This window comes from Caenorhabditis remanei, chromosome III (assembly GCF_010183535.1).
Source record: "Caenorhabditis remanei strain PX506 chromosome III, whole genome shotgun sequence".
NCBI classification, from domain to species: Eukaryota; Metazoa; Nematoda; class Chromadorea; order Rhabditida; family Rhabditidae; genus Caenorhabditis; species Caenorhabditis remanei.
This window is the reverse complement of record NC_071330.1, coordinates 8,392,748-8,413,681: the sequence shown is the minus strand read 5'-3', so window position 1 is coordinate 8,413,681 and position 20,934 is coordinate 8,392,748. Positions and strand designations below refer to the sequence as shown.

Here is a 20,934-nt window from a genome sequence, read left to right as displayed (position 1 = left end):
TGTTTGAAATATTTTTTCTGGTTTTCAATCATTATTTTTCAATGTTTGTCAAAAAAACAAAGAAAAACCCAATTTTTTCGTTCAAAATACTGCAAATTATGGGGTTTTCGTATAATTTTGTCAGTGAAAATCTTGGTTTAGTTGAAAATTGATGATGGAGAGCTCGAAAAATAGCCAAATTGAAAAATAAATAGGCAGGTTGAAAAATAGAGGCGCACCCTCTATTAGAGGCGCCCCTGTAATAGAGGCGCACTTTCGGAAGGGGGTTGAAAAATAGAGGCGCATGCGCCTATATTACAGTTTTTACGGTATATTTAAAAAAAAAAACTATTTAAAAAAGTTAATTTCCGAAATTGTGCAAACACTGAAAGGGTTTGGTACCCAATGTCTCGTATTTGACGCCAATTCAAAACCGCCAATTCGAATTATTCATCGTTATGTTTACTATTAAAATTTAAATAAAAATCCTTTCTTTTCGATTTTCTCGCTTACTCAATTATTATTCATACGTTCTATCGTTTTATCTTTTTTTCACAGCTATATGAGAAAATCTGCTTTGTGTTTTTACCATTTTTGTGGCAATGAGAAAAATAGGCGCTGAATATCGCTAAATTCAATTGTTTTTGTTATTAGAATATTAACTGCAGCCTTGAATAAGAGGAAATAGTGTTTGTTCTCTCAAAGTTACCTACATAGTATGCATATCTATCTTCATTGCTTCAGGAATTCGGAACGGAAATTGTCAACAACGTATAATGGTAAGAGCTACCCAAATCATTGTGAAAGTGGCTTCCACCAAATCTTTCAGAACGAAGAAACTCCCGGCACATCTAATTCGGAAGACATGCAGTTCGATTTTAGTAAGTTGATTCGCGGTTTCGGAAAAAATAATGGAAATTATTGCATATTTGTTTTAGAATTCATACATGACGCTCGGCATCAATCGATAGAATATTTGAGAGAGGAACTAGCCAGGTTAAAGAAAGGTAGGGAACTGATATTATTTGCAAAACTATTTTACAGGCAAAAAAGTAATAAAGGGTATGCATAATAACGTTTCCAGATAACCATCCGCTTCTGCACTCCGTTCGCCGAAAAATCCTCAAGGACAGGACAATTCAAGCTGATAGAACGCAGCGGCATCGGGAACGTGCAGCACAAAGAGGTAATAGGGAAACAGGCCGGTAGACTAACTACGAAAAATAGGCTGAAACCACCTGACTCGGCCAGGGGCCGATAAAATTTCAAAGGGGGGCCCTTATGAAAATAGTCTGACCGGCTTTCAAAAATCTTATTGGACCACCTGACTGGATACTACTTTAATTGGTTAGGCTACTGGTTTGACCGGGAAAACACTGGCGCAGCTTTTCGTTATGAAATATTATGATCTTTAATCCATTATTTCACATATTCAGCGAAACAAGATCGTGACTCGAAAGAAACTGAATATCGATTTGAAAACACTCATCGGATATCTGAACTAATGGAGGAAGCTACGAAACGGGCCGAAGACATGGAAAAAAGTTTGGCACACGAATATGGCCTAGTTGATATCACTAAAGCAATCGTCGCTCCACTCACATTCGATTCTACTAAGAAAACACTACGAGGTCGAGGAGGAGGGCTACTAATAGAGCCAGCTTCTTATTTCAACTCAAATCAAAATAGTCGGATTCCCGAATTCAAATTGAATTTGGCGTTCGATAACGTCAGGATTCGTGCTGATCTTGATGCAATTCTTAATCGTCCTGAAGCGCGAAGAAAAGTCTACAGTATTGTAGCTATTCAAAAGCCCAAACTTATTATAGATAATAAGTCTTTCAAACACGGTGAAGATGTTTATGCTTGGAATACCACTTTCGGAAACGTCCTTGCACGACTCGAGATCACAAACGATAAGCTGGTTCATCTGAAAGGGAGCAACGTAAGTGAAAAACTGAAATGAAAAAAGTGACTCCATTATTTAGAACTGGGATTCTCGACAAATAACTGCGACTTTAGAAGATTTGGAAGAGGGGCGTGTGGTGATCAACAAACAGAAAGGAAAGGATAGAACACACTGAAACTGTAGTCTTCCCAATTAACACTATGTGCCGATTTGCCATATTTTTACCTTAAAATTTTCATGTATAATAAACCAGCTCAAAGAATATTCAGTTTTTCTAACAAGATTTTCCATTTTCGTTCGAATGCAATGGTTAATTTCTATGCAATTACCTTTTCGGCAGTATTATTATGATATTCTCTCAGTTTTTAGTTTATTTCAGATGCTTTGTGAAATTGAATGCCGTGCTCTGAATGCAGCTCATACTATGCTCATTCAAGATTTTGAACCAAAAGATGCATTGACATACTTGGAGGGTCAAAAAATTTTCACTGAAGATCATTCAGATCTTATTGGTACAATGCCAACTCGTCTCGAGAGAATCGCAAATTTTCTTCGAGCGTATCGACGTCAAGCTTCTGAGTTGGGCCCGCTCATCGATTTTTTCACCTACAACAATCAAAGTCATCTGGCTCACTTTCTTGAAGAATACATATATTTTGCTATAAATGAGCCTCATCAACTTCGTCCTGTTGTGATTGCCCCGAAATTTTCAAGGCAGATGCTTGATCGAAAACTTCTCTTAGGAAACGTACCGAAACAAATGAGCTGTTACAGTCGTGAGGATCACGTGGAACGAGTAATCGATAAATTAGACGAATTGTGCGATTTAGGTGCGTTGGCTTCGTTTCATTAAGTTTTACATCAATACTAACAAAACTTTTCTGTACGAGTTTTTCAGATTCTTTCTTTCTGTTCCTTCATGGACGTTCTGGATCCGGAAAATCTGTGATAGCTTCACAGGCGTTGTCTAAATCAGATCAGTTAATCGGAATGTGAGTGTAAAAATCTGGAAAATAAGTTTAGCTAAAGTAATTTCAGAAACTATGACTCCGTTGTGTGGCTCAAGGACAGTGGTACAACGCCAAAATCAACTTTCGATCTATTCACAGATCTTCTATTGATGCTGAAGTAAGTTATCTCAAACCAATTATATTTCGTTCAAAATTTTCGAAAATTATTTGTGCTTTACACTGTTTTGTTTCAATAATATTGGTAAATGTCCTCTAATACTCTGCACTAGCATGCTTTGTGTGTTTGAAGACGAGCCCGTGTTGTGAGCGACACGGATGACTCGCACTCCATCACCGACTTCATTAACCGTGTTCTTTCAAGGAGCGAAGACGATCTTCTCAATTTTCCATCAGTCGAGCACGTAACTTCAGTTGTTCTCAAGCGAATGGTGAGTTAATATTTTCGTTATTTGGGACATCCGTTTCAAATTCATGGTGATTGTTTCAGATTGTAAATGCTTTAATTGATCGTCCAAATACTCTTTTCGTTCTCGACGATGTCGTACAAGAAGATACAATCCGATGGGCTCAAGAGCTCCGTTTGCGGTGCTTGATCACGACGCGGGATGTAGAAATTTCGAATGCAGCCTCACCAACATGCGAATTCATCGAAGTCACGTCATTAGAAAACTTTGAATGCTATGATATGTTAGAAGCCTATGGAATGCCGATGCCTGCTGATGAAAGAGAAGAGGACATCCTACATAAAACAATCGATCTAACCAGCGGAAGCCCAGCTGCGCTCATGATGATTTTTAAATCGTGCGAACCGAAAACATTTGAAAAGTGAGTAAATATGGTAACATTTTATGGGCGAAATTCAATTAAAAAGGACCATAGCTGATGGTCGAGCAATGTTCGAGTTCTTGATCGAGGATGGCTTCTTGTTCCGTTGCTCTCTTTTCAAATCTCCTATAATTCCCCACATGTCAAAAACCAAACCATCGGGGAACTCAAACATTGAAAGCTCCGATTTCTTGATTGCTTCACCAAGCTGCCAGAGACTTTCACAGGTTGCAGCAGTTTCCCATATGCGCATTGCCAACTGATCGTCTTGAACTCCCAAGTATTGATCAAACAACTCATTGAGCTTGCCACACATCTCTGCTTGAATCATCTGATCTTGGATATCTTCAACCGCGAATCCACCTTCCGATTTGAACCGAATAGTCCCTTTCGCCAATTCTCCAGAGCTCTTTTTTGGAGTTTTCATAATTCCTGGGTCAGCGGTCTTAGGAGCAATCAACCGAATAACACATTCATCGCCACGACGAATATTTTTCAAAATTCGTGCGACTTGATAATGTCTTCTTCCAAGCACTCGTTCTCCATTGATCTCTTCAATAAGTTGACCAACTTGAGTAGCTGGTCGCATTCGGTCAAACACTGAGCCGGGGTTAATCATTTTTATGAAAGCGTTACCCAGCCCATTGTCGGTGATCGTAACGCCAAAGTTGTTGGAGTCTTTGAGTACTCGTAATTCAGTTGCTTGGCCACGAATATGAGCGTAGAGCATATCCTTGAAGTTGAGGGTTCCAGTGAACATATTCTTCATGTCGGGCTGTAAAAATAATACTGTATCGATTAATGTTTTTATGCGAACTCACTTTGAAGTCGTTAACTGTAAGGAATATTATATCGTCTTTTGCAATGTTAAAACAATCAGCAATCGACTGATACAGCTCACTGACATCAGACCATCGTTCAATGATTGCAACAGGAGATCCATGAGCAAGTTGACAAGCAAACTTGAGCTCTTTAGCGGCTACCATGAGTGGGTTAACAAATGGCATGATACTGGTTGAATGACCACTGTTTTCCTCGATTGGTGCAAGTGCTACTGGCACAATGCATGGGGTGTTTGAGTAATTTGAGCGACGATTGAAGGCTCCACGAGATCTGGAGCGGCTTCTGAAATATTCACGATGTAATTTGATCCTAAGGACATTGGTGAACACACCGAGAACGACGACATGGGCCATTTTGATGTTCCATCTTGGTTAGTACTGTAGTTAATAGAGTCGAGTAGTCGTTAGTCGATAGTTAATCGTAATATGGAGAGTTTCGTGGTTTCAGAGAGCTTATATGGTTTTATCGGGCGGAGTTTAGATCTTATCTAAATAGATCAGGGGGTCACGTAGAGGACGCAGTATTAATTATTCATTCGAAACGTGCTGTTAGTGAAATGAATGAAAAAGAAAACTTTCAAAACCAATTACATATATACAGAATGGCCCAACTGAATGGCAAGTTGGAGAAACGTGGATTATCGGGAATCGAATGTATCACGCCATATTGCTACAAATCTCTATCCATAGCCCTGCAACGTTGTGTCGAAGTTCTTTCTGATGAAGACCGCAGTGCACTCGCTTTTGCCGTCATAATGCCACCAGGAGTAGATATTCCTGTCAAAATATGGTCTTGTGTGATTCCAGTCGATATTTGCTCAAGTGAAGAAGAACAACTGGATGACGAAGTTGCAGATCGTTTGAAAAGATTGAGCAAGTACGTTTTATTAATGCTGGAGCTGTCAAATGTATTGTGTTACAGGCGTGGAGCATTACTCAGTGGAAAACGGTCGCCTGTATTGACATACAAAATCGACAACGTTATTCATATGTTCCTCAAACATGTTGTTGATAAGCAAACAATTTCTGTAAGTATCTTGACTTAATCTAGGCATTTCAAAACTATTTTGAATTTTAATTGATTTTTTGTTTATAGAACGGAATTCGCACACTAGAACAGCGTCTACTCGAGTTCGGAAACAACAATGTTCCTACTCCTGAGCGTCATCCTGTCTCACATCTTCAAAAATTTCGCCGGTCATCTGTTGGTGATATGTATCCAAAAACGGAGGAAAGTATCATTCGTCCAGAAGATTATCCGAAATTCTTGCAAATTCATCGCCAATTTTATGATTCTCTCAAAAAGTTCACTACCTTGTAATTTTCGTCATGTATACACCTATTTCTATCGTGTAGATTTATCAGCACTGTTTGCATATAACACTTTTCAATCTTTATAGGTTTCAATCTTTATATGTGGACGGGAGGTCAAAGATCCACATTAACAAAACCCAATGCGAAATTTTCCTGTTAACCCGAAAAACTATCATAGTTAGATCGACCGCGGTGAGACAAGCGTCTCAAGCATTTAAAGTTCCTTGAAATGCAAACCTAAACAGGCTCATAAGTTATCCCTGGCTACTTTGATAGGTGTCTAGACGACGTGTCTGCACCTGTTTCAGGAACTTTTATTATTTAAGACATTGGTCCCGCCGCGATAGCTTCATTACGATAGTTTCTACGGTCGCAGGAAATTCCCCATTTTACCTCATCATCTCTTCAAAACTGTATTTTCGCATCTCAATTGTACGGATACCAAAAGTTCTCTTTTTTTCATGATATAATTCTTTTTTTCATCCTTTCGAATTTTTATTGCATTGATTGAGTCGACTCATTTTTTTCATCATAAACTCTGAATTTGTTCGTTTTCTTTTTTTTAAATGATTTTCTGCGTAACCTCTGTGCGTTAGACGTATCTCTTCCTTTTTTGGCATTCCTTTATCAAACTTTAAAAAGTTTCAATTCCGTGATTATTGATTAGTTTACCTTGATTCTTCGAGCGATGCAGTGAGTACAGTTCGGGTTCATAAAACCGAGAAATTATGTTTTCAGTTATGAAGATGTTCGATTCCTGTCTTCTGTCAGTGTCATTTCTACTTTCGCCTTCTTCTTTCACCTCAGTGAAGCACTTTCCGTCCACGGAACTCTCTTCAGACCTTTAGTCATATTCATGACACTCTCTTTATATATCGTTTGTGGTTTGTATTGCTACTATTTCTAAAAATATTTTTACAGTGGTTCACCGTCTTTGGGCAATGGATTTCTCGTGCGAGGAGAGCGACATTCAACGAACAAAATCTCCTACTCACTTATCAGCCGAGAGCGTTTACTCATGGACATCTTTTTGTGGTAGGTTCAAAGAACTCAAATAGTGGTGTATTTTCCAGACTTGAACCATACTCCAACGGTACCATGAAATAGGGTTCAACGAATTTAATTATGCAATACTCAATGGGTGCAATGAAATTTTATGAGGTCCCTTTTGTAGAAAACCGAAAATCTTTTTTTTATTATGAATTCAACCAGCCTGGCTGCGGCGCCTTCAGCGCTTCATCCGGCTGGCCTCTGCTCATTCACCTGGCCACCTTTTCCCGAAATTTCGGGAAAGTGTCCGCATGACCGAGTGGTCCAAGGCGACGGTCGGTGCCCAAAGAGCGCAAGTTCGGTTTTGGGACCGGTCGCCTTTCTTTCTCATATCTCAAAACTTGCGGACATTGGGACAGATGGTCAAACCCCACACGCGTTTTATGTTATGAATTCAATATTTTCTGTGCAAGAGAAGTTCGCGCCGCACACACGCGGCGGCCACGCCCGTTTTTTGCAGCAGTGTTCAAAAATCGAACGCAGCGTTAAAATGGGAGTGGGCGTCGTCGCCACGTGAGTGCGGCGCGAACTTCTCTTGCATGCAAGAGAAGTTTGCGCCGCAATTGCACAGAAAAATTGAATTCACAATAACATATAATTTAAAGTGTACTATTGGTTTCAGAACTGCTCACAAAAGGTTAGCGTTTCGGATCTGTTTCAGATTGTTGATTGTTGCTCGAGTGGGCTTGAAATTTGGAAAGGTTTAGAAAATTGACTAAATTGTGAGGCGTTTAATTGGCATGCCGAGAAACTACTGTATCAACTAAATTTAATCCCAGTAATTTCAGTTTTTGAGCTTTTGTTACAAACTTTTGAAAGTTAAGGTATTTTTCCAGATTTTAGATTTCTATCCAATTAGACCCTTAGAATCCACTATATCCTCGGAATATGGATGCTGCAGACTAGTGACGAGTCGGGCCGGCCTGAAATCAAAAATACTTGCGGCCCGCTCGCCCGTCCCGGATTTCGATTCATTCTTTTTTGCGGAACAGTCGAATTTTTGACTACGTTTGAGTATTCGATCAAAAGCTGGGCATACATTTTCAATCAAAACACTCTTGGAGTAAAATTGAAACACTTTCAGAAAATTTTGCCAAAAAAGTGAGCACCCACTTTTATATTCCATAGTCATATGCAGCTCAGCATAGATTCCAAAGTTCAACAGTTCTTTGAAATCACCAGATCCGGTGTTCCTTTTCCAGCCAGACCCTCCAACACCATGTCGATTCTCTCAAACTCCGGTCGAGTCGTGTACGGATTCCGATTTTCGTAACGCACGAGATGCGCACTATAAAGATGAGTTTCACAGAGCAATGAATATGTCAACAGAAAAGAAGATGATCCCACAAGAGGTTGAGAGCCAATATCAGGTTGATATAATTTTCTAGTTTCAGAAAGTAGAAACTATGAGAATCGAATTTGACCAGTCAAGTTCACCACCTTCGTCGCCGAGCAATTCTGGAAAATCGCCAAACTTCTAAATTGAATTTATTGAAGTATAATGAAATTGTTTCATCTTTCTTTTCGAACTGTTTCTAGCTTCATAATTGGTTGATATACCGTATTATAATACCTTCAACCTCCCATACAATTCGTTTATTTGGCCTCAATCGTTTCTTCTTAGTGAGCCCAAAAGTGTGTTTCAACGTGGATGCAAAATGTCTAATCGTCGTTCAAGCAATCAGGTATGAGAATTTGATATATATATATATATTAGAATGATGTTTGATGGTTCCGATAACTAAAACTGAAGAATGATATGCCTTCTCTAAATGTAGCGTCCAGTTTTTCACTATTTTATTCTTGATTCACCCACATGAAAACTGCGGAAAATTGGTTTTCGCTAACTAAGCAACAATAACGTGAAATGCTGAGTATTTCTTCTATAGTTCTTGAGTGATTGCCCCAGCTAACAAAAACTCACCAGCGCGACTTTCAGGCGGGACATTTCGTTATAGGGATATTCGCAAAAGCAGTTTTCAAACTAGTTGTTTCCCCAATTCTCGTAGGATCTCAAAAGAATACGAATGAAACAAGCTGTTGCATTCATGTCATTAAAAATATTCAGAAGGGTGGAGATTTCCAACCTCTCGAAACCGACTCAGGTGTTCCACAAGATTTGAATAATGTCAGTACCACATCAACGGAGCCTGCAAACCGCTGTACACGTTATGCTCCTCCCAGCCTTTTCGTCACCAAACCAGGAGGCCCGTTTCATCTTCATGTACAAAAATTTATCGTAAGTTATTATTTGTTGTATCTACTTCCTGAAACAGTTGAATTCCAATTTTAGGAAGGAAGTGGACACATGGTCAAAAAGCTTCGTATTTCTCTTCAGGAGTTAGCTGTTGCTAAAAGAGGTAATTACCGCAAGAATTGTATCAGAAGGGCATTGGTTTCAATTTATTTTTCAACCACCTCAAAAAATTGAACTTCTTAAAGAACATCATTACTCTCCGCAAGCATAATTATTGGGTGTTATGTTTCTAAAACTGATTCCTCTTTGAGTTCTCAGTGAATACAATGAGCATGAAGGAGATGTTCATCTGGGTTTCTTGGAGTAATCAGAACTTTTGTTAACTGAGTAGCGTCTAATTAATAAAAATGTGTCTAATTAACTCCAACTTCAGAAGGACATCATACTGCATCGACCGCGACGACAGAAACGTCGCCTGGAGAAATATTGACAGCGCAGTTTTCTGGACAAAGTCTCGAAGATTTTCAGTCCGTTGACAATGAAGAAGCTAGAAAAGAATTTGAACTCGAAGTGAAGAAAGCACTTTCGCAAAGTTCGTCCGCTCGCGACGACTATGAGAGACTTTTAAAGGAGCGAATCCAAAAAATGAGACGTATTCTTTATCTCTATCACACTGATTTTGATACATCGAACTTGAAAGTTGAAGATGCGGAAAGACATTGGTCCACAGAGAAGTTGACTAAAGATGAACAAAAATCTAGGTTCACAAAATGGGATGCGACAATGGCGGAAGTCTTGGCTGAGTTGACAGAAACTGAGTGGTTGTCTTTGAAAAGAGGAGGATTCACCGGTGTTTCAGGCAATGAGTTTGATTACTGTCTGATTCAAAGTAAGCTAATCGAACTTGAAATGGAGAAAAAATTGACGGGAAATCGAGAAAATAGATGTGTTGAGAATTACTCATTAATCGAAATTTTGGAGAGAAAAGATAATGATGTTGGAAGATTTTTCCCCAAGGTAAGGCTGGCGCTTTTTGGCATCATAATTTATTCACATCTATGCAGTTTGACACAACCGTTCAAATATACTCAACTTGCAAGTAACGTAATTTTATGGTTACAGGGACGCTTCGATTCAAAAACTAACAAAGTTCATCGAATTCCTCAAAAGGTCTGGTCTCCATTCCGCAACTTATTGAAAAGACATGCAATCAATTACAAAAATATCGATGAAGATTTCAAGAATGCGCTGCACGATGTTTGTTTGAGTATGAAGTTTCCTAACGAATCGAACGTTTCAGAATTATACTCTGCCGAAGGGAAAGTTGTATTGTCGCCTTTTGCTGAATATCGCAAGTCTTATCACTTTTAACGATGTTAATAAGAGCTGGTGCTGTGCTAAAATGGATCAAAATGAGTTTGAGAATGCTGTATTCAAAGGAGTTCCATTCAATAGTGATGGATGTACGTTTTGCAAGGAACTAGTTTTTTTTTTACTTTACAATTAAATATTTCTGAAAACAAATCGAAGTTCGAAGACAGGCCAGTAGGCTAGACGAAATGGGTAGGCTATGTAGTCACGTTGTCGTATTCTTCTTGAGTAGTTTACTGGCCTGTCTCGAAGAAAATAATCATCTTCACTTGTGAAAGTATTTGCAGTGTCATTCAAATTTCCACCAAAAACAGTCTCTGTGCAACCACTCAACCTCTGAATTATATCAATCACAATCATTCAACGGGACGCGAATTATTTTTGTATCTTCTTTTATTTTATAAACTAACTATCATTCCACAATCATAAAGTAACATTGATTGTAAAAATGGACATTTTACTCATTATAAATATGAATCTTTTCAAAGCCAACAACTTTTTTTCTGAACAAGTTGAGCAAGTTAAGTCTTTCAATATTTATTTCCCCCTTCATTGAAAGCCTAAATTTAGCTTAGTGTTCTACATCATTTCTAATTTAAAGGTCAAATCCTGAACAATGTTTCATAGAGAGTACGTGAGAGAAAAAATGCCGCTTATTGGAATGGGAACATGGCAGGTACTTCATTATCTAATATTTATATATTTCTCTTTCTTTAAATTTCAGATTAGGAAAGAGGAGATTCTACACAAAGTTATAGACGAAGGCTTGAGAAAGGGATACAGATTTATTGACACTGCACAAGTCTACGGAAACGAAGCGGCAATCGGAAGAATCTTGGGGTATTTGCTTCCACAGCATAATCTGAAAAGGTGTAGGAAATACCAATACTTTAATAAAGATTCAGCTTTAATTCTCAGGGAAGACATATGGATCACTTCCAAACTCGCACCTGCTAATGCTGGTGCCGCTGCTGCTCGTAAAAGTATTGAAGATTCGTTGAAACATCTACAAGTCGACTACATTGATCTGTTGCTTATTCATTGGCCTGGCAGTTCATTGAAAAGTGAAAATCCCAAAAACAAAATATTGAGAGAGGAGAGTTGGAAAATCATGGGCGAAATGATGAAAGAAGGCAAGCTGAAGTCAATTGGAGTTTCGAACTTTGAAATTAGCCACCTCGAAGAACTCAAGAAAGTTTCAAATGTTGTTCCAGCTGTCAATCAGGTTAGGAGTCAGCTTGAATGTTAAACCGATTTATTTTTCAGGTTGAATATCATCCTCACTTTCATCAAGATGACTTGGTCAAGTATTGCAATGACAACAACATTCATTTCCAAGTTTACACACTGCTTTTTATCATCTATCTCATCTTATTTCTTCCAGGCATATAGCAGTTTGGGCAGCCCAACTTACAGAGAAAAGTTATCGAAAGAACCTGTTATCATAAAACTCGCAGAAAAGTATGGTGTCAGTGTTCCAGTTATTCTTCTGGGATTCGCGTATTGTCAAGGAATCAGCATTCTTCCACGAACCACCAATCCAGAACATGTTGTCTGTAATTATGAAGTCACCAAGCGTTCGGTTAGTATCGCTGAATATAGAAATTGTTTTTGGAAAATTATTACTGCTTATAAGGATTGAATTGGTTTAAAAATACGACAGAAGAAATTCATAATTTTCAGATTTCTGAAAATGACATTTCACTCATGTTGGCTTTGAAAGTTGAGCATAAAACTTGCTGGGATCCTCGCCTCGTTGTGTAAAAGGCCCACATGCTAAATAATTTTAGTTTCTTAAATAAAATGAAATCCGTTTCAATTAAATATAATATATATTTTTATTCAAGTAAATGTTTTATATTGTAATCTAATTTATTATATGACGATCTTATTTCGTTTGAAATTCTCATTGGCATGGTGGATTCGTTTTGAGTATCATAGACCTATTTTAGTCATGTTTTTTGGTTTTCGCTTCCTTTTTCTGCTTTTGTTCGTTGAATAAGTTGACAAGATCAAAAGCAAGAACACAATTCTCTTCACTGAAAACAAATGGAACTGCACGGCGACTTTCATTGACTAGTGGACGGCGAGATATTTCTTTTGCATCTCTGAAAAAGTAATATAATTTTTGTATATGAGAAACACGCCTGATTCGTAGTTGCTTATGCTGCCATATTCATGACTGTGGAATCGTCAGAAATTCACTAATAAACGTACTTGAAAACGCAAATAGTCGGTAGCTGACGGGACATAGCATGTGCATTCACCCGGAATCTCTCCCCTTCCTTAGACCAACGGCCGATGTCTAACTTTCCAAACTTCATATTTGGTAGAGTATATTTCTGACTGAGTTCTGCAAATACTGGAGTGGTGTGTCTACATTCCTGACTCCAAGTAGTGAAGAATTGAATGACCCAGACAGTATTACGATTTCTTGTGAGCTCCTCGAAAAGTTGTTCTCCTTGAAAATAGGTTACTTGTTCGGGACCTGTGTAAGCAGGTTCTGGGAACAACACTGTGACAACTGAAAAAACATATTAAGAATAAATACATTGAAACATTCCTCTCATAAACAATTTAACTTACTGAGACAAGCTAAAATATACAGGGTTCCAGCTAAAATATCAGCACGAATAAATAAGAAGATTCCGGCGATCTGGAACGATTTCATTATTTACAGGAACGTTCCAATGAAATCCAACCTTTGAAAACAAGAAGATATTGTTGACATAGTGCATCCAGTTTGTGGCTTTTCTTCCTTTCCAAGCCAGAATGATCAAGAGAAACATGAGGATCTCTCTTTCTCTCTGTAAATAGATAATCACTGGGTGCTGTTTGGAACATCCATTCAAAAATTTAACACTCACTGAATCGATTTCACATTGTTGATTTGCGTCAGTTGCGAACACGTAATTACATAAAAAAGAAGACCGAATCACTGGAAATGCCAAAGCCAAGATGGAATTGAAAATATGAAATGCTGTTAAAGCTCGACGAACTTCGTCCAGACGAGGTAGAAGCATTCTGCAAAAAAACCGGTACAAAGTTATTAATAGCCTCAGATGTGAAGATGAGGAGAATACAATGTTGGTTAGCTTCAATCTAACGTTCAAACGAAAACTTGCATCAAGTGCGATTAAAATCAATACAATTAAGAAAATCGAATCGCAGATATTCAAATTTGGCAGGAATTATATCACAATATATTGCAATAAGCTTTTTCTGCTTAGCAATCAAAAAACAAACAATTTCTCGGAAATTAATTCATAAGCTGTGTTTGCCAACTGTGCTAGAATTTGCTCGAGCTCGAGCTCAGTACAAGATGGCTCGCCACTGAGATTTCTAGGCCACTGTACTGCACTGCGGCATAAATACTTTCGGACTCGGATTAAATATCTGATTTCATTTCATTCAAAAAAAAAGATAGAACACGAAGTTTTAGTTTAATCTTGCTCATTAATCATAAAGATAAACCTTTAAGAATAAAGGTCTACAAATGACACTGAAAAAAAGAAAGTCACGGCCGAAGAAACTATTTTCTAGGCCACCTTTAAAAAATAAATTTGGCTGTTTTTTTAACTGCAGCTTTAGCTGGGAAATAATTTATATATTAATATAGTCTATTAGTCTTATTCCTATTTCAGGATGTTAATTACGAGAAATTTTGTGAGGCGTCTTGCCACATCATCACGACTTCTGGAGACAACTAAAAAGCGAACAGTGGAAGACATGACGCAAGAGATGTTGCAGGTAAACATCAATAATTGTTATCTGTAGCTGTTTGATATGCTTACAGATGCCAGTTTCACGAGTTCCACCAACTATTCAACGGTTTACAAGCTCGCTGAAAATGAAATTCAAGTCAGATGGTCTTGACCAGTCCGTCAAATCAATTCTGGACCGCGCTTCAGCTCAACTTTATTATAACTGTGCGGACAATTATGACTTTCAAAAACTCTGTGAAACGTTCGGACTTGGCGATTACATGTCATCTTGGTAATAATTGGCTTTTAAGACTGTGTTGGGAATTTGGAGCCTACTTCAAATGGGAGCTGTATGAGGTGTTGTTATTAAGAGTCCCTCGCTTTGAATGGAAGAAATTGACCCCAAACTCCAAAAATTGGTTCCGGCGATAACACTAGTTTCGCTTATTAGCTTATCAAAAATTGAGTGGTCCTCTCTTCAACTCCCATATTGTCCATGTTATTCCAGGTACAAATTAACACTGATGCACACGTGGATGGTCTTGATGAGACTCCATTCTGAATTCGATGGAAAAGCATATATGAGACTCCAAAGAGGATTGCTTTCGACAATGTGGCTAGATATCGATCATAGGTCAGTATAAATTATACTTAAACACAATCTTATGACCTGAAAAATTTACGAAAATGTAGATCTCGGATAGTTCTATGTCTGTGATCTTTGGCACTTTAATTCGGCTTGTAATAGGTCACAGACATAGAACTCGTCAAGCCTACATTTGTGTACATTTTTCAGCTCAGAATATTGAGTTTAAAGCAAGTTACACGCCGATCCATTTCTACCCGGTTTGCAAGTATGGTATAAATGGAAAGCTATTTTTTATAAATCAATGGATAATTCTTGGAAAAAAATTCTTTAAATTTTAGATTGAGTATTGTGAGCAAGGAGTTGAACCAAGTGATGACTGGACAAAACGACATGAAGCATATGCACGGATTGCATTTGCAGACGTTCTTCGAGTACGACGAGGCAAGTAAATTTTATAATTTTATTGCAGATTAAATATCCTTGTCAAAATTTCCCTTTTCGAAGTTTTAACTGATCACAGTTCTATAATTCCAGGGTTTTCTTCACGATGATCGTGTTCTTGCGGGAGCTGTTTGGAGATGTTTGTACATGAATCGTTCTGTTGATCCCATTCATTTGCTTAAAGTCGTAACTTATATGCGATCTACCGTTGCTTGGCTTGAAACTCAAGACACGAATCAAATACTAGTTGAAGGAATTTCCGAATGGAAACAACTGCGATCTGCCCCTAATTCTTGATTCATCGCTGTTCCTATTTCTTTTTATAGTTTCAATATTGTTCTTCTATTTCCTTTTTTCTATTATTTATGTTCGTTCGTTTTACGAGTCTATTCATCGCAAAACATTTGCAATAAATTTTCCAATTTTCAGGCTCTGCCTCCGAAATGGCAGGAAAAAAACCTCCAGCTTCCACGCTGAAATGGTGTCAACAAGAAATTGGGCCTATCTGTGAAGGAATTGGAATGGTGGTTAGAAGCCAACTTGGGTATGATGGACGGAGAATAGAGCAACAATTAAGAAGAAGTGCACTTCAGACAGTAGTTATGGCTGGTCAGGAAGTGGATCCTTTGAAAGTAAGATTTTATAAATTTAAGGCTATTTATAATTGTTAGAATTTTCGTTTTTAGGAACCTAACAAGACGAATGACTCAATACTTTCTACAGCCCTTCCAACAACGAATGAAGCTCTACAACGAGCACGAATTGTGGCTGCTGGAATAGAAACGTTTGCAAAGTTAATGTCACAGGGGACATATCCAGGTTCTGCTGGTTTTACAATTTCACAAACTGGAAAACGTGAATTCGTTAAACAAACATCACCAAATCAATCTAATATGGTTGCAAACTTGATGTCTACTGCTGAAAAACTGAGCAAGGGAGCTATTTTCCTTGCCCCATTACCTCTTCCAACATTGACGAAGCTGGGAGCATGGGCTATTGCAAATCCAAAAGTTGAACTGCCAGTTCCTTCTCAAATTCGAACGGCAGTTCCAGCAATTGGTCAAGTTGAATCTTTGATTCAATCTATGTTGGGTGTTGCAACAGCTAATCAATTTTCTGGGACGAATGTTGTTAAACCAAGAAAGTTGAAACTGGAAGGAGTAACTGATCAAATTGCAGAAGCTGTGTCAGCCGAAGGTAACACCTAATTTCAGAAATTTCCATGAAAAAATCATGAAGTTTTTATCTCGAACTCTTCAAAACTTTAAAAAGCTTTCGATATTTCAGCTGATCCACTGGCAACGATAGATTCTATTCCGATCGACAAGACTCTTACAAAGGAAGAAGCCGAGTTTTTGATAAAAGCAGCAAAATCAGTACAAGATGATAATGCTGAGACTGCAATTTATGGAGAAAAGAAACTGAAACCAGAAGTTTATCGTCCAGAACTTCCAAAAAACTTTGAAGTGAACTTGGAAATGGGGAATGTTCACACTTTGACACGAAGCAATGAAAGCTCTGTTCCTGCTACGAGAATCGGACGATTGGCAACATTTGGACAACTCGCTTTCGGACTTCTCGGAGGAGCAACTGCCGAAGTAACAAGAAGAACATTTGGAATGGGAAAAACATTGCAAGCAGAAGGAATTCCCAAGAATCCTTTTCTTTCGGAAGCAAATGCTGATAGAATTGTTGCCACGTTGTGCAGGGTTTGTTTTTTACTAGCTGCCTCGCTTTCTTTCTCTGTACTACATTATTGATACTCATACTATTAAAGGTTCGTGGAGCTGCTCTGAAACTCGGTCAAATGCTGTCCATTCAAGATTCATCTACCGTACCACCAGCTCTTCTTCAAATTTTTGAAAGAGTCCGTCAGTCAGCAGATTTCATGCCCATTAAGCAGGTTCATCGTCAAATGAGAAACGCTTTCGGTGATGAGTGGAGAGATAAATTCGAAAGATTCGATGACAAACCATTTGCATGTGCTTCCATTGGGCAAGTTCACAAAGCAACATTGAAAGATGGACGAGCTGTTGCAGTTAAAGTACAGTATCCTGGAGTTGCTGAAGGAATTGATTCAGATATTGACAATCTTGTCTCTGTTCTGTCAGTTGGAGGAATTTTCCCAAAGGGAATGTATTTGGATGCTTTTGTTGCAGTCGCTAGAAAAGAATTGAAACAAGAATGTGACTATGAAAGAGAAGCAAGAGCAATGAGGAAATTCCGAGAGTTGATTGCTGATTGGCAGGATGTATATGTTCCTGAAGTGATCGATGAACTTTCTTCTTCACGCGTACTTACAAGTGAATTGGTTTATGGAAAACCTGTGGATGCATGCGTTGAAGAACCCCAAGTTGTCAGAGACTATATCGCTGGAAAGTTCATTGAACTTTGTCTCAAAGAAGTAAGTTCCAAAAAAATGGCATTTCTTGGATATTCTATACTTTTTCTGTGGTACGAGGCACGTCCCCAACAAGATACGTTTTTGTCATAAAAGATTTTCAGTAGTGATTTTCTATCAAAACAAACGAAAGTTATGTGAAACAACAATAAAACGATTTTTTAAGATTTTTGTTTGGCGTTTCATGCAAACCGATCCGAACTGGTCCAATTTTTTCCTTGGGAAGCATCCGAAAACTGGCGAGCCACGACTTGTTCTTCTTGATTTCGGAGCGTCGAGAGCATATGGAAAGAAGTTTGTTGATATTTATATGAATATAATCAAAGCAGCTTACGATGGAGATAAGAAGATGATTATTGAGTGAGACTTTCTTTGACAATTTGAGTTTTTATAAAATATTTTGCAGACATTCTCGAGAGATTGGTTTTCTGACTGGCTACGAAACCACCGTAATGGAAGACGCTCACGTAGAATCTGTTATGATTATGGGTGAAACACTTGCTAGTAATCATCCTTATAACTTTGCAAACCAAGACGTTACTAAAAGAATTCAAAAGTTGATTCCTGTTATGTTGGAGCATAGGTGAGCGGAATGAGGATACCCACCCTCATTCATATTATTGCAGGCTCACTTCTCCACCAGAAGAGATCTATTCTCTTCATAGAAAACTGTCCGGTTGTTATCTTCTTGCCGCTAAACTCAAAGCTACAGTTTCTTGCGGAGGCCTGTTCCACGAAATTCATGACAATTATGTATATGGAGAAGATGGAAGAGATATCAATATTGACTAATTTGTTTTTTTCTGTTTACTTCTAGATTTTCAAATGGTTATTGTAGTCGTCTAATATAATGGGTGCATTTTCTACATTTCTATGTGTTTTCATAAAAATTTATTATACAAGGCCTTTTTTTTCGAATTGCCAGTTTTCATCTGAAATGTTTTACCTTTTTCTTTCTAATTAGTGTAAAGTCTCCTGACTTTCCAATGAACCAATTCAGATGCTTCCTGATTTGTCACCACATTTGCACACTAAAGAATGCAACATGCTCATCGAGTTTCTACAGCGGTGTCATTCAGAGAAACCTATTGGTAAAATAATTCAGATGAAATAATTTAAACTACCGTAATTTCTATAGTAGAGCGACCTCCCCAACTTCATTCCGAGTTTTTTGAATTCATGTTTTAAGTTGTAAAATGTGTAAACAGGGCTAAAAATGTGATTCAAAAATAGAAAAAAAACATTTTCAGCGAAAAAATCAAATTGAAAAAGAAATCATCCTTCTGGAGAGACAGTGAAAAATAGAGTGGTCGGCCGTTCTATTAGAAAGTTTATAAGAATGATGTTTCAGGAAAGATGCTCGGAAAATGCTCATATTGGGATGAAGCGGTGTGGCAGTGCACAAAAAAGGAACGAATCTGGAGAAGGGACAACAATCCAGCCTATAAACGAAGAATCGTTGAGCTCAGGAATTTGCCCGAGAAGTATTGGACGCCAGCTCTTCACAAACTGAAAGAGGAAGGACTAATCATTGGAGGAAACGAGCAGAGTCAAGGGTGCAAGATTTGAACGTCAAATAAAATTAGGCTTTTGATTTTAGTAGATATTTCCCGAATAAATAAGGATTCTATGTCATGTAGAGTGTTTCAGATTCTGAGTCAGATTACAGAATCAAAAAATCATTTCACATTTCTGTTGGAGTTTAAAGATCATCATTTATTAAAAATTATAAAAATAGTTTCAATTTTGTAATGGATATGTGGTCTGCGATTAAATGTATATTGTTATGGTCGAATTAGATTAGTCGAAATTTTTTCAGCGATAACACACCAATTTCCATGTTCAAAACTTGTTGAAACAACTTTCAAACTATCGACAGAATCCACCAAGTCAGAGAGTTCACCTTCTTTGAATACATGATAAAAACGATAGAAAGTGACCTGAAAAGTATGTGTTAATACTTTTAAAAAAGTAAACAAACTTCTCTGAGAGTAGCCATTGCTTCAGTGATACTTTCTCTCATTATGGTTTGTGCCAATTCTTCTGAGAATTGTTCTTCAACTGGAACCAAAAGTGATGCCAATCGTCTTCCAAGCATCGGACTCCAACGTTTTATTCCAGAAATCAAAGAATTCGTAGTAGGAAGAAATTGCGGAGCCGCTGATGGAAGTTTTTGAGCCATTAGAGGCGAATCAGATCCAGTTGGGGTACTCTGGTTACTCTTATATCCAGAAGAACTTGGACATCTTTTTGAAAAATATGGAAGCTGGTCAGTGAGAGATGTGACCTATCAGATTTTATAACTCATTAGTTTTTCAGTTTCCATTGGACTCACTTTACTCAAAACTCCAGAAAACCATCTTTGTGCAATGGATTTATCAGAAATGTTAACTGGAATCGATGCAGCAATAATTCTTTGTTCTTTTGTTGTATTCAAATGAAATTTCACTTTTGGAAGTCGTCCTAAATTATTACAATCCTTAAAATTTGTTTTAGTTTTCTAAACTTTACCTCCAATTGCAGTTTCATGCATATTCCATGGGACAAGGATATCTTGAGCAGCGAATTTTCCGTTAGGCTGCTCGAAAGCCCAAGCATAAATTAACATTTGACCTCCAACTCGAAGACAACGAGAACATTCTGAAAGTCAAATTCAAAAAGATTTCGATATCATTCAGAATAACCTTGTAAAACTTGTCTTCTTCTTGAAGTTGTCGCCAAATGATGAATTACAGAAACATTAAGAATTGCATCTACACTTCCATCTCTTCAAAAAAAACAATGAAATATCTCAATCAGATGATCATTTTCCTACCGAATCGGAATATTGACAGCATCAGCCAAACACAATTCAATATTTTCTTTCTTACTCGAACTGAGAACTTCTGAACACGTATCAAAACCGATGACGTGGCATTTTTGAGATGTATACTTAGCTTCTCCACATCCTACATCCAAGATAACACTCCCTATAGATTGTTGATCAACGAATTGACGAACACGTGGCCAGATACGCGGAGAGGATGGTTTGTGATCCTGAAATGTCAAATCAATCTCAAAAAATTATTCTGAAATCAAATTGAAACCTTTTGTTGATATGTCGCCAATCGAGAATAAATTGAGTGAACATACTCTTGTTCAACGTTCTCCGAACTTATGCTCATCTTGTTGTTTGCATTGAATTCTGGAAAAATAAATGGAGCATTTGAAAAGAAAACAGAAACGAATGAAAAGAAGTTGAATATTTTTAATGTTCATAGGGATGATGTTTCATAAAAGCCAAGAATCTTTTCATTTATATTGTTCCAATTTGAAAAGATCAACATCGGAAACCTACAGTA

The 20,934-nt window shown here is 37.8% G+C and overlaps 10 protein-coding genes across 10 annotated transcripts; 7 read left to right on the top strand and 3 right to left on the bottom strand.

The window, feature by feature from the left end:
* Positions 1-844: 844 nt before the first annotated feature.
* GCK72_010010 (uncharacterized protein) lies at positions 845-3,688 on the top strand (the record flags this gene model as incomplete). The annotated part of the gene is made up of 9 exons (XM_003105943.2): positions 845-860; positions 918-986; positions 1,064-1,165; positions 1,416-1,924; positions 2,268-2,718; positions 2,787-2,880; positions 2,927-3,016; positions 3,149-3,287; positions 3,347-3,688. The coding sequence occupies 9 exons, from the start codon at positions 845-847 to the stop codon at positions 3,686-3,688; spliced, it is 1,812 nt and encodes a 603-aa protein (XP_003105991.2).
* Positions 3,689-3,718: 30 nt separating this feature from the next.
* GCK72_010009 (uncharacterized protein) lies at positions 3,719-4,893 on the bottom strand (the record flags this gene model as incomplete). Its single annotated transcript, XM_053727645.1, has 3 exons — positions 3,719-4,459; positions 4,506-4,809; positions 4,859-4,893. 3 exons carry the CDS (start codon positions 4,891-4,893, stop codon positions 3,719-3,721), a joined length of 1,080 nt encoding a protein of 359 aa, XP_053587222.1.
* A 235-nt stretch (positions 4,894-5,128) lies between these two features.
* Positions 5,129-5,847, top strand: GCK72_010008 (uncharacterized protein; the record flags this gene model as incomplete). The annotated part of the gene is made up of 3 exons (XM_053727644.1): positions 5,129-5,403; positions 5,449-5,554; positions 5,623-5,847. 3 exons carry the CDS (start codon positions 5,129-5,131, stop codon positions 5,845-5,847), a joined length of 606 nt encoding a protein of 201 aa, XP_053587221.1.
* A 681-nt stretch (positions 5,848-6,528) lies between these two features.
* GCK72_010007 (uncharacterized protein) lies at positions 6,529-8,371 on the top strand (the record flags this gene model as incomplete). Its single annotated transcript, XM_003106048.2, has 5 exons — positions 6,529-6,533; positions 6,579-6,717; positions 6,762-6,875; positions 8,093-8,242; positions 8,285-8,371. 5 exons carry the CDS (start codon positions 6,529-6,531, stop codon positions 8,369-8,371), a joined length of 495 nt encoding a protein of 164 aa, XP_003106096.2.
* A 177-nt stretch (positions 8,372-8,548) lies between these two features.
* On the top strand, positions 8,549-10,798 carry GCK72_010006 (uncharacterized protein; the record flags this gene model as incomplete). The annotated part of the gene is made up of 7 exons (XM_053727643.1): positions 8,549-8,575; positions 8,959-9,129; positions 9,184-9,250; positions 9,521-10,104; positions 10,210-10,344; positions 10,388-10,550; positions 10,746-10,798. 7 exons carry the CDS (start codon positions 8,549-8,551, stop codon positions 10,796-10,798), a joined length of 1,200 nt encoding a protein of 399 aa, XP_053587220.1.
* A 321-nt stretch (positions 10,799-11,119) lies between these two features.
* Positions 11,120-12,222, top strand: GCK72_010005 (uncharacterized protein; the record flags this gene model as incomplete). The annotated part of the gene is made up of 6 exons (XM_053727642.1): positions 11,120-11,134; positions 11,183-11,328; positions 11,377-11,674; positions 11,725-11,796; positions 11,843-12,040; positions 12,142-12,222. The coding sequence occupies 6 exons, from the start codon at positions 11,120-11,122 to the stop codon at positions 12,220-12,222; spliced, it is 810 nt and encodes a 269-aa protein (XP_053587219.1).
* A 184-nt stretch (positions 12,223-12,406) lies between these two features.
* GCK72_010004 (uncharacterized protein) lies at positions 12,407-13,481 on the bottom strand (the record flags this gene model as incomplete). Its single annotated transcript, XM_003106044.2, has 5 exons — positions 12,407-12,566; positions 12,676-12,982; positions 13,045-13,114; positions 13,161-13,265; positions 13,326-13,481. The coding sequence occupies 5 exons, from the start codon at positions 13,479-13,481 to the stop codon at positions 12,407-12,409; spliced, it is 798 nt and encodes a 265-aa protein (XP_003106092.2).
* Positions 13,482-14,103: 622 nt separating this feature from the next.
* Positions 14,104-18,385, top strand: GCK72_010003 (uncharacterized protein; the record flags this gene model as incomplete). Its single annotated transcript, XM_003105953.2, has 12 exons — positions 14,104-14,208; positions 14,255-14,454; positions 14,671-14,796; positions 15,090-15,192; positions 15,286-15,331; positions 15,622-15,824; positions 15,879-16,389; positions 16,480-16,901; positions 16,970-17,596; positions 17,760-17,953; positions 18,000-18,176; positions 18,220-18,385. 12 exons carry the CDS (start codon positions 14,104-14,106, stop codon positions 18,383-18,385), a joined length of 2,880 nt encoding a protein of 959 aa, XP_003106001.2.
* Positions 18,386-18,593: 208 nt separating this feature from the next.
* GCK72_010002 (uncharacterized protein) lies at positions 18,594-19,162 on the top strand (the record flags this gene model as incomplete). Its single annotated transcript, XM_003106025.2, has 2 exons — positions 18,594-18,684; positions 18,945-19,162. The coding sequence occupies 2 exons, from the start codon at positions 18,594-18,596 to the stop codon at positions 19,160-19,162; spliced, it is 309 nt and encodes a 102-aa protein (XP_003106073.2).
* A 394-nt stretch (positions 19,163-19,556) lies between these two features.
* Positions 19,557-20,757, bottom strand: GCK72_010001 (uncharacterized protein; the record flags this gene model as incomplete). The annotated part of the gene is made up of 6 exons (XM_003106001.2): positions 19,557-19,880; positions 19,929-20,056; positions 20,105-20,233; positions 20,278-20,360; positions 20,409-20,629; positions 20,680-20,757. 6 exons carry the CDS (start codon positions 20,755-20,757, stop codon positions 19,557-19,559), a joined length of 963 nt encoding a protein of 320 aa, XP_003106049.2.
* Between the last annotated feature and the right edge of the window lie 177 nt (positions 20,758-20,934).